Source organism: Lithobates pipiens, unplaced genomic scaffold (genome assembly GCF_037356315.1).
Source record: "Lithobates pipiens isolate NorthernLeopardFrog02 unplaced genomic scaffold, aLitPip1_a1.2 Scaffold_19, whole genome shotgun sequence".
Taxonomy (NCBI): domain Eukaryota; kingdom Metazoa; phylum Chordata; class Amphibia; order Anura; family Ranidae; genus Lithobates; species Lithobates pipiens.
In genome coordinates, this window is record NW_027507764.1 from 332,106,984 (window position 1) to 332,119,744 (window position 12,761).

General features: G+C 43.2%; 1 protein-coding gene across 1 annotated transcript in view; it reads right to left on the reverse strand.

The window, feature by feature from the left end:
- PIGN (phosphatidylinositol glycan anchor biosynthesis class N) overlaps positions 1-12,761 on the reverse strand; it is a 618,025-nt gene that overhangs the window by 282,914 nt on the left and 322,350 nt on the right. Inside the window, exon 15 of the mRNA XM_077492054.1 lies at positions 1,564-1,703. Coding sequence (XP_077348180.1) covers positions 1,564-1,703 — 140 coding nt within the window. The remainder of the gene's footprint in view (positions 1-1,563; positions 1,704-12,761) is intronic.

The window sequence follows — 12,761 nt, forward strand, 5'->3', positions numbered from 1 at the left end:
GGTTGTAGCACTTTACCTATATTTCATTAACTATTGCCGCACTTGACCATTACTTTATATTGCATTTACCACATCGATTTTCCGTTGTGCAGGCAGCTAATTGCGGTTGTGTTTTTTAGACAGCGCGGTTTTGTCTTTTTATTTTTTTTTCTCTTCCAATGATGGTTTTACCAGAAAGTAAGTGAGAGAAAACAGGCTTTTCCCCCATGTTACTAAAATACATTGTATTTCTGTCTTTGTTGTTTTTGAAAGTAAAATATACATATAAACATTAGTGCAGCGCTCAAAAATTGTGAACCAAAATACAAATGATGAAATGGTGAAATAGTGTGTGTGTATGTGTGTGTGTATCTAATATATATATTACACATACATATACAGTGCCTTGCAAAAGTATTCACCTCCCTTGGCTTTTTACCTATCTTGTAACATTACATTCTGTAGTTCAATGTTTTTTTTATCGGAATTATATGTGATGGATTATAATTTCTGTGAAGGACTACATCATGCTGCATTCATAAACTTTGGGCAACATTATTTTTCACTTTTTTATATTTTTTATCATTGCTTATTTCACATTCACAATATTTTATTATCCATTTGGATCCTCTGTTCATTTGAGTTTCATAGACCCCTGGGAGACCTATCAGCCTAAACAGAGGAAACATTTTTTTTAGATATTTTTGGGGGATATTTATTACAGCAAAAAGTAAAAAATGATGCGTTTTTTTTTTCAAAATTGTCACTCTTTTTTTGTTTATAGCGCAAAAAATAAAAACCGCAGAAGTGATCAAATACCGCCAAAAGAAAGCTCTATTTGTGGGGGAAAAAGGCTGTCAATTTTGTTTGGGTGCAATGTCGCAAGACCGCGCAATTGTCAGTTAAAATGCTGAATCGCAAAAAGTGCGCTGGTCAGGAAGGGAGTAAAATCTTCTGTGGCTGAAGCGGGTATAGAATAAGTCCTTAATCTACTGTGAAAATTCACGTGTGATTTCTTCTCAATTTATGGGACTTCTTTTCTGTGATGGACTACATCATGATGCATTCTTGAACTTTTATAGACCCCGGGAGACCTGGGTTTTATTTTATTTATATATATATACACACACACACATATATATATATATATATATATATATATATATATATATATATATATATACATACATACATACACACGCATATATATATATATATATATATATATGTATATATATATATACACTTCACCTTCATTTGTATTTTGGTTCACAATGCAGTTTTTTACTTTACCATCTTTGGAAAGTAAAATACAAGAGCTAGTAAAAACGACATAAACCAAAGCTGTAACCTGTACTCGTTTCTTGCACTTGCAGTAACAAAGTAAACGCTTGAAGTTATACAAATACATATTCAAGCCCTTCTACTGGACATTGCAAGGTAACACACAATGCATAAATCAATAAACTTTATTTCTTAAAATGTAAAAACAAACTATATTATACAATTGCTATTGCAGTATATAATTTCCCTAGACTGGAAAAAACACATTGCTGATGCAAACTCAGTTTGATTTCAACTTACTCTTTTGATGCTTCATTCCAGATAATAATGGGTAATAGACAATATATGTAGTAAGTCCATGGACAGGACTGGATTATTAGGAACAAGACTGTGCACAGCGCCAGAGCTGAAAATCCATATTTCACAAAAGGTGATGTTGCCTGCAAAATAATTACATTTAAAACACCTTGTGGAAAAATGTTAAACTCAGCTGTTCTGATTATCACAATATTCTGAAATGTTTACCTTTTACTTTACAATGGAACTCTTGCCATAGCATTTTGGACACAGTATGGAAGGGTTAAGATGCTTTGTCGAGTTTTAAATACTGATGAAGGAAAAGGCAGCACCAGTGGCGGCTGTCTGTTGGTCCACCGGCACTTACCCCATTGGCGGCGGTGATCAGCGGGCACACCAGACGGAGTGACAGGTATCAGATCCGCTTACTGATTTGCCAGGAGGACGATCAGTGCTGCTACCGCCAATATTCATTCACTGTTGCAACCCACCTGGGTGGGCTCTGGACTCAATGCTCTGCTCCCCAAGCCCATCCTATTTTGAAGCCTATTAGAGCCTCTGGCTCTAATCGGGTGCTTCAAAATACACACCCCTGCCTATCCTCACCATAGTAATTCATGCGCCCGATGTCCTGAAAGGGGCTGGTTGTATGGAAAGGAGAGCGGTGGAGGTGCTCCCACAATGCATAGGCCGCTCCTGGTCAGCGCAGGTTTTTGTTCAAGAGAACCACTCCTGAAAATCACACCATAAGTAATTTTAACAAATTTCTGCAGTCAGCCAAACCTGGCAGAGGGGCAACATATTTCCTGGAAAAGGTCTGCAGATCATTAAAGCAAATACCACACTGCTTTATTCAGGGAGGATTGGCTGTGACCTTAAAGCGGAGTTCCAGTCTGGGGAAAAAATACAAATAACTGTAGCTGTTAACTTTTAATATAAGGACACTTACCGTACCTGTCCACGATGTCGGCGCCCCAAGCAGATTCGCAAGTAAGGGAAACCAGCAGTGAACCCTTCAGGCTTAACAGCCTTTTTCCTACTGTGTATATGTGAATGCGCTGAGCTTTCTGAATGGCCCCACCATCTTCTGGGCATGACGTAGTTCGCCGTGCGGCGATCTTACCAGGAAAAGGGAGCAGGTACCTGTCAAAACCAGGTACCCACTCCCCCCAAAAAAACTGCCAAATGTGGCAGCGGAGGGGGTGCGAACAAGTGGAGGTTCCCCTTTTGGGTGGAGCTGCTCTTTAAGAGCTGTTTATTTTTTAAGATGGCCATACACTGGTAAAATTGGGTTAAAAAATTTTCACTGTAAGAATGTTTGTTTGATTTTCTAATTAAAATTAATGTACGTTTTTGGTTGCAGTGATGGAAAAATTCTAAGGTGCAGGATGGACATTTTTTCTTGAATTTCTAACAGTGTATGTAATTTTCATTTCAGAAATTACATTTGTTCCAAATTTTAATTTTAAAAGTAAACAGAAGTAAACAGTTGGCTGAAGTACTTTCGAATGACATTTGTCGTGCATATGTATTTGCACATACATATGCACATGTGTTCATACATACACTGGTCAAAAATCTGTTAGTGTATGCCCAGCTTTAGTCACTCCTACTAGTCTTAGTGCAAGATCTCTTCTTCTACAGGGTAATCTCTTACCCGCTTCTTTCTCAATACTTCACCAGAGCCAATTTTTTGTATCTTTTTTTTTTTTTCTTGCTACATCAGCGATTTTTTCACGAGGCCCCAATCAACTTTACGTTCATTTGCACCTTCCTCGTCTTCACATCATTGTAGCGTTATTTTTAATTTTTACCTTTAATTTCCCTTTTTTTTTTTTCCTTTCCTCTCTCAGTGTACACAAGCACTTTAAAAAAATCAATAATATATCACAATTACAAGATTGATTTCTCATACATACAATCTACTGTTATCCTTATCTTCTATAAATTAGCATCCTTTTAACCATTAACCTATCCCACCTCTCCCTTTCCCTTTCCTACTACCTTCACCGTTACTACGTCTTTATATTACTTTTTAAGCGGTTTACTCATAACATAAATGAAGGTCTACTTCCCCTTTCTTAATTTTAATCTTGATTCTCCAACTCATTTCTAATCCAAGGGGTATCCCATCTCATCAGCCCATGGTCTCCATATTTTTTCAAACTCTCTCAGGTTCCCCCTTTTTACATATATTGTCTTCTCCTTCCAAATTAATTCACAGATAACTTGGATCCATTCACTCACCAGTGGAGGCCTCTCCGCCTGCCACCTTTGTGCTATTATTCTACGTGCTTGGAATAGGCAGCGCACAACTGCCACCGTAGTGCATTTCTGTTCTCCCCGCGCCTCCCTATATCCCAGCACGCAGATTATCGGGTCCATTTCCAGTTTTACCTCAAAAATTTTATTTATAGTTTCCACCACTCCCTGCCAATATCGAAACAATTTCGGACAACGCCACACCATGTGCATAAGATCTCCCTGTCTTTGGCATCTAGGGCATCTATCATCATCTCTCCTACCGAATTGGTATAATCTCTTAGGGGTATAGTAAGCCCTGTGCACCAGCATCAGATGCGAGGTTTTTTGTGAGGGGGAGACTGATGTTATTGGCCCTAGTTCCATTATTCTCCTCCACTGCTCATCTGATATTTCCCCCATGTCCTCTTCCCATCTCTTCTTCTGTTTTAAGTGGTCTACTTCCTGGTTGGCCTTTGAAAATAATTGTTTATATATTGCCGATATACACCCGCTGGTTTTATCCATTGTAGGTAGCTCCTGAAGCATAAGTATCTTATCCCATACTGGCATATGTACCCCAAACTGGGCTGCCAGCGCGTGTCTCAGCTGGAGGTATCTAAAGAAGGATTGTTGTGGTAAGTTGTATTCCTCCCTTAGGTCCGAAAATGACCTTAGGGTATTACCGTCATAAAGTTGGATCAACCTCGTTATACCCTGTCTTTCCCAATTTTTAATCTTTCCTATTGAAATTAATTCCGGGAGATTTTTATTATCCCACAGTGGCGTAGATTCTGACAAACCCGTATACCCCATTAATATTTTTACAGTTTTCCACACTTTGCCCATCATAAGAGTTACAGAATTTTTGTGCCGAAAGGAATCGGCCTCTAATACCTCGGCCACTGTATTGTGAGGGGCGCCTTTCATCATAATCCCGCTTACTAAATTGCTACCAGTTTCCAAGTCGCAGCCCGCCAGATGCTGCAGCTCTTTAGTATCTGTATCTTTAGTGCAGTTTCTCTTTCTACATGGTGGGCTCTCTTGGCAGGATCTACGCTGCTCTGCAAATGGCAAGCTCTGTAGATTAATATTTCTACATGATAGTCTCCAACATTTTCCAAGGCATTCAAATTTGAAAACAGTTTAAACACTGGGCTAAATACAACTTTCAGTCAGATATGAATGAAAATTTTGTCTAGACACAGAAAATAATTGAAAGCCATGTCTTCACTTTATAGCATTTTCCAGGAAAATGCCAGTGATTACTATTGGAATAATTTTATAAGAAGTAAATCCATTTCTAATAAAAACTTTTTATATCAGTTTTCTAATAGTAAAATTTGCCCTTTTTTTATACTTCCACTGTTTTGGCTATAATGAAGAAGGTATATGTACAGTATGTATACAGTTTAAATACATAGGTTTACTCTTTTTCCTGTCAAAGGATTTGCAATTCAGTACAGTCTAGTTTGTGATTTACACACTTCTAGTATGCTGCAATGATACCGCATTATCACCTCTCATTGGGTAGATCCTGGAAATAGTAAAACTGATACAGGAAGCAGCAGAGTGAAATGTCAAGGATGGGTGTGTAAATCTCAAGTGGCTAACCAAAAAATTCACAAATCCTTTGGCAAATAAATTGTAAATCTATAAATTTCACTTGTGCATTCAGCTTTCCTTGTGCTCCACTTAAACCACTTCCAGCCCTTAGGCTGTACCTGTATGGCGGAAAAAGTTATACCAGAATCATGACTACAGCTGCAGCCATTATCCTGGTAACAACATTTTCAGCCAGTGATTAGCTTTCAGGTAAAAGTGATTTGCACGACTCTACAGCCACTCGATCACCTTAACAGGGCTGGGAAGAGGGCCCCTTTCTCCCTCCGCCATTCCTGTGTTCTCCTGTTCTACCGGGGAGCCCAGGACTGCTGCCAATGGGTCAGCTGAGCACAAAGGAACAGAAGTCACATCTGTTCCTAGCCCTCCCCTGTGACAAAAGATCCTGGAAGTGATGAGGGTTTAATCACTTCCAGTTTTGGGTCTTTGTTTACTGGCTGCTACCGGCCAAGCAAGCATCTAACCAAACCAATCTCAGTTTAATCAGATGCTTTGGAGGGCAGAGGAGGGATCAGGGGTCTTATATAGACTATTGCTCTCTCTATATAGACTACCTGTCGTTTCCCCAGCTATCACAAGGGATGTTGATTTTTGTGACAGAAAAAAAATTGAATAAAAAAAAAAAAGAAAGTGCAAAAAAAAATGTAGGTCCCGCATGCATATGAAAATGGTATGAGGGGGGGTTAGCTCAAATGGGGATCACCTCCCCAGTGAAAAAGGTAGTCTAGACGGCAGTCTTTGACTTGTAGTCAGGTAGTCAGCTTAGAGTGGGAATTTTGATTGGAGAGTGGAAAACAGTTTTGCTTTTGACTGCTGATGATTGCTGTGTTCTCATTTTTTTTTCATTTTTTTTACCATTTTTGCAGTGACGTCTAGGCGGCCCTAGATGTCACTGCACCCCCTAACAGCTGGGAGAGCAGCCCATCTAGTAGGGGTGGTGAGGGTAGTGCAGGTAGGCCTAGACAGTTGGTGGTAATAGGGGATTCTATAATCAAAAGGACCGATAATTTTTTGCCAAAATTGCCTCAACTGAATGGTTTGCTGTCTCCCTAGAAGGGGGTCTACTGTGCTGAGGGAGAGGTTTATGGGAAAGCTGGAGGAGTATTTAAACTAGGAGTGTGGGAGGAGGGTGAATAAGATAATCGGTCAGACAGGGGTCAGCCCCTATTGGTGGGTGGAATGGGGAAAGATGGGAGAAGGGCTATGGCAGATGCTATGAAGGTTCCTATATTACAAACAACCATTGGAAATTGTACTATTTGTACTAAAATAAAAATATGCAACATGCATTTGCAAAATGTGACAATGAATCAGTGTTTCTTCACCAATGCCAGAAGTCTACCAAGCAAAATAGGCGAGTTGGAAGCTCTGGTGCATGAGCAGAACTATAATCTAATTGGTATTGCTAGATTTTGGCTTCAGTCTTTTCATGACTGGGCTATTAATATTTCTGGCTATGCTCTCTTTCGGGAAAAAAAGGGTAAAACGGAGGGGTGAAAAAGTGGCAATACAGCGCTGTCTAGTATATCCCTCTAATGAGTGAAATTTAGAGTGAAAAAGTAAATAAAGAATTAGCTTCAACTTAATGTGAGATACACACAATAAAAACATAAATTAAAAGAAAAGCTGCACTGCAAATTGCTACAAAAAGCATGAATGATTAGTCCATATAGTATATATGAAATGTATAATAAAAGACTACTCCAACAAAAACAAAATGAATTGAAACAATATTAAACTGAGTGAATATATAAACAAAAAATATATGGATGCATCTAATGTCCAAATATCGGTGTAACCATATATATACACCAAATTCCAGAAATTAGGAATTGAATGGTCCACGATAGTTCTTCAGCCCTCCAAGGTGATGTCACACACGACACCCATGAAGATGTGCCAGAGTACAGCAAAAAAGATCCTCCACCAATAAAAGCACTTCCGCTTACCAGCTAGTTAGATCTCTTGTTTAAGGAGATCTAATGTGCCTTTGGCTTATCCCCCAGCAAGGGTCTCTGTGCCAGTGTGACAAAAACGTTTCCCAATGCTCCGCTCAAAGTGACAGTATATGTTCTCCAATGTCCACACAATAACTGTTAAAAGCTCTTTTACTCTCCATACAATTCCTCTCCCTGTCTTTTCCCTCCAAGCACTAGAGGACCAAGTAGTTTTATCTGAGGCTCCGTTTGCCTCCGTTTGTACACATGATCGGAAATTCCGACAATTTGAGAACCTGCTATCAAACATTTGTTGGCGGAAAGTCTGACAGCAAATGTTTGATGGAGCATACACACGGTCGGACTTTCAGCCAACAAGCTCACATCCAACATTTGTTGTCAGAAAATCCGATCATGTGTACAGGGCATAACTCTAAATGGTCTAAGGCTATCAGTAGTGTACCCCAAGGTTCAGTGTAGGGACCCTTACTTTTTAATATCTTTATAAATGATATATAGTCTGGGATTAAAAGTACCACTTCTGTCTTTGCAGATGACATCAAGCTATGTAGTGGAATAACATCCTTACAGGATGTCTCCAATTTACAAGCTACAATGCACTAATCTAATTGGGCAACTAAGTGGCAAATAAGTTTTAATTTTGGCAAGTGTAAAGTTATGCACTTGGGGGCTAAGAATATGTACATACTAGGGGGCAGTACAACTGGGGGAATCCATAGTGGAGAAGGATCTGGGGGTTTTGGTAAATCATAAGCTTAATAATAGCATGCAATGCCAAGTTGCGGTTTCCAAAGCGAGCAAAGTGCTTTCTTGTATTAAGAGAGGTATGGACTCCAGAGAGCGCGATATTCTTTTGTCCCTGTTTAAATAATTAGTAAGACCTCACCTGGAATATGCAGTTCAGTTGGGGGTACCACTTCTCAAAAAGCATACTGGGAAACTGGAGAAAGTGCAGAGAAGGGCAACCAAACTGATAAGAGGCATGGAGGAGTTTAACTATGAGGAAAGATTAGAGGAACTGAATGTATTCTCTCCTGTGAAGAGGTGATTAAGGTGGGGTATGGTCAACATGTACAAATACATAAGTGGTCCATATAGTGAACTTGGTGCTGTTATTCACTTTTAGGTCATCACAGAGGACAAGGGGGAACTCTTTACGTCTAAAGGAAAAATAGGATTTTTAGTACTCACCATAAAATCCTTTTCTCTGTAATTCACCGACCGACACAGCTCCTCTCTGTAAAATGGGTTGTCAGCCCTATCACTGGAGATTACTAGGCAAAGTTGTAATACAACACTTCAGAACTTTTAGTTCCGCCCAGGGGGTGGTCCCTAGGCTACAACCCCTACAGCCTGCCCTAGCAAACACAGTACGTCAACAAGCAGTATAACGTAAAGAGAAAAAGGAGGAGCGGGTGCTGTGTCGGTTGGCGAATTACAGAGAAAAAGGATTTTACGGTAAGTACAAAAAAATCCTGTTTTCTCTTATATTTACCGACCGACACAGCTCCTCTCTGTAACAAAATGGCACGTCCCCAAGCAGTGCCAAATGAGGGGTGGGAAACAGCATAAAACTTCATCAACCATGGCCAGTGGGAACTAGTGAACTAAACCCACAAAAAAAACAGCAGTGTGAGAAAAAAACACCACCATATAACCGGATATCCTCAACAGGAGTGACCTCACAGACCGCAACCAATTGTGGAAGTAATGCAAAAGCTCATTAAACTAACAGTACTGCATTTCCACAAAAAAAAAAAACAGGAAAAAATAAAGGTTGCAAATTTAATTGCAACTACACGGCCGCCTGCAAAACTTTGCGGCCAAAACAGGCATCCGCCAATGTACTGACGTCTACCTTGTAGAACTTGGTAAACGTATGGACAGACGACCAGGTCACCGCCTTACACACCTGAGCGACCGACGCTTGGTGTCGAAAAGGCCCAAGATGTTTCGATTGCCCTCATAGAGTGGGCCATGACCAGAAAGCGGGGCACATGCCCCTTTAAGGCGTAGGCTTGTACTACAATCTGTCTGATCCACCTAGAAATGGTGGCCGACGAGACCGCCATGCCCTTCTTTGGACCAGCCACCGAAACAAACTGTGAGTCTGATTTCTGAAAGGGAGCCGTGGCAGCCAAATACACCTCACGGCCCTAACCACATCCAGAGCGTGAAGGGCCACCTCCTTGGGGTGCTTCGGCTTAGGACACAGTGATGGTAATACAATGTCCTCAATGATATGGAAAGCCGAGACCACCTTCGGAAGAAAAGGTGGTTGCGGACGCAACACCACCTTATCCTTGTGAATGACCAGATAGGGCGACTTGCAAGACAAGGCCACCAATTCTGAAACCCTCCTGCCCGATGTGATGACCACCAGAAAGACCACTTTCTGGGAAAGAGTCAACAGGGGAATCTCCCTGATATTTTCAAACAGCGGTTTTTGAAGCACCGACAACACCAGGTTCAAATCCCATGGGGGTAACGGTGGGCGCACCGGAGGGACTACATGTCGTACCCCCTGAACGAAGGTACCCACTAAGGAGTGCAATGCCAGGGGTCGTTGAAAAAACACAGCCAAGGCTGAGATTTGCCCCTTGATGGTGCTCAATGCCAATTTCTGGTCTGCTCCTCGCTGGAGAACCAGCAGGATCCTCGCTATGGAAAAGGAATGCGGATGCCAACCTTTCTCCTTACACATGGAGATGTATGCCTTCCAGGTACGATGGTATATCTTCCGAGAAGAAGATTTCCATGCCTTAAACATAGTTGGAATCACTGAGTCCGACAGACCCCGGTTCCTCAACACCTGGCTCTCAATAGCCATGCCGTTAAAGCCAGCGATGGTAAAGCAAGATGAAAAATTGGACCTTGAGATAGGAGGTCCTCCCGCAATGGCAGTTGCCAGGGAGCGTCTGCCACTAGACTCACCAGATCTGCGTACCAGGGATGCTGAGGCCAATCTGGGGCAACCAGTATTACTGGGATCCCCTCGGCTTCCACTCTGCGAAGCAGAAGTGGCAACAACTTCAGTGGAGGAAAGGCGTAGATCAGCTGGTACTGATCCCACAGAGCCACCAGCATGTCTGATGCGTCTGCCCATGGATCTTTTGTCCTGGACATAAATCTTGGCACCTTCCGATTGAGACAGGAGGCCAGTAGATCCACATCTGGTGTGCCCCACTTCAGGCACAGCAGCCTGAATGTCTCCGGATGCAATGCCCATTCTCCTGGGTCCAGCATCTGTCGACTCAGATAGTCTGCCTACCAGTTTTCCACTCCCGGGATGTAAATGGCTGACAGGGCCGGTACGTGTAGCTCTGCCCACCGAAATATGTGAGCGACCTCCCAAGCAGTGGCTGCGCTTCTTGTTCCCCCTTGGTGATTTATGTATGCCACCGCCGTGGTGTTGTCCGACTGTATCCTGATCGGACGCCCTTGAAGACTCACCGACCATGTGTGGAGACACAGCCTGATCGCTCTCAATTCAAGCAGATTGATCGGCAACTCAGATTCTTCCATCGACCAGAGGCCCGGAGTCGACTGAAGCCCCATCATTCCACCCCAGCCAGATAGACTGGCGTCCGTAGTGATCACCGTCCATTTCAGAGGAAGGAACGATTTTCCGGACTGAATTACCGGGGACCTCAACCACCAGATCAGAGAGTCCCTGACTGGTTGGCTCACCTGGATCTGTCAATCTAGGGACAACTTAGACTTGTCCCATTTTAACAAGATCTCCTTCTGCAGTACTCTGATGTGGAATGGGGCGTAAGGTACTGCCTCGAAGGAGGCAACCATGAGTCCCAGTACTCACATGCAAAACTGGAGTGACGACCACTTGTGGTTCATCAACAGTTTTACCGCGGACCTGACAGTCTGCAATTTGTCTGAAGGGAGAAAAACTCTTGCTTCCCTGGAATCCAACAGTAAACCTAGGTACTCCAGATGCTGGGTCGGCACAATCACCGACTTCTTTAGGTTCAACAGCCACCCAAATTCTTGCAGGGTCTGCATGGTGACCTCCATATCCTCCTCTAATTCTGAGGCGGAAGATTCTCTCAGGAGGAGATCGTCCAGGTAGCCCACGATCGCGATCCCACGTTGTCTCAGCAACGCCAATACTGGAGCCAGTACCTTGGTAAAGACTCGGGGGGCTGATGCCAGACCAAAAGGAAGAGCCACAAATTGGTAATGGGCTTCCCCGTCTGCAAAATGCAGAAACTTTTGATGCCGAAGGCATATGGGTGGAGGCAAACCTTCATGCGGTAGCACTTTTATTCGCAGGCTTGTTAGGCAAGGTCCAGGGATGTTTTGACGTTTTTGACCGCCTGTGGGCATCCTGTCGGGCTGGGGATGTTTTGTCAAAGCACAGGGCAGACGAAAAAGCCGATTGTGAGCAGAAAAAGAGGGACCTTGCCTGCGGCGTGGCTCCTTAGCCTTCCTGGCCTGTGGGAGTAGAGTACTCTTACCACCAGTGGCATTTTTAATAATGTCATCTAACGAGGCTCCAAAGAGCTGGTCGCCAAGGAAAGGAAGATCCGTCAGGACTTTTTTGGATGCCTGGTCAGCAGACCAGCATTTTAGCCAAATCAGGCTCCTCAGCACCACAGCTGACACTGAAGCCCTGGATAACAAGGGGAGAGGATCCAGGGCCGCGTCACAGACGTACTTAAGGCCTTGCACTGGTTGGTCTGCTAGTTCCACACAGACAGGAGAAGCCTGTTGCTCTCCCAATTCGTGGTGCAAAAGTTTTGCCCACTCAGTCAGTGTCTGCGACACATGTGTGGATGCCAGTACAGGTCGCACGGCTGACCCCACAACCGTAAACAAGGAACGAGCCACCGCCTCAGCCTTCCTGTTTGTGGGATCCTTGAATGCAGGAGTCCCCTCAACCGGGATCGTGGTTACTTTATTTAATCTGGATACTGGGGGGTCCACAACCGGAGGAGCCAACCATTTCTTGAAAAGGCTTTCCTCAAAGGGATAACGCACAGCCATGTATTGGGGACCACAAAGGTCCTTTGCGGGCGACCCCATTCCTTGTAAATGAACTTGTCAAAATAAGTCAGATACGGGAATACCTTAGGTGAACGTGCTTGCTTGCGGGACTCAAAAGGGACCAGTACATCAGCAGAGGGATCTGCTGGCTCCTGAATCTTCAGGGTATCATGCACAGCTGTGATAAGTGCTCCAACTAGCACTTTGTCGCACACAGACCCAGACGGGGACTCATCCTCCCTGTCTGAACGGTCCTGGTAAGCGTCATCTGACAAGACAGAGCAGGGGTCACCGGCCTCAGCAGGACACGAGTCTGCGTCAGAGCTCTCCCCAGAGGACAGGGGGGCAGGGGCCGCTTTTTAGCACCTTTCTTCG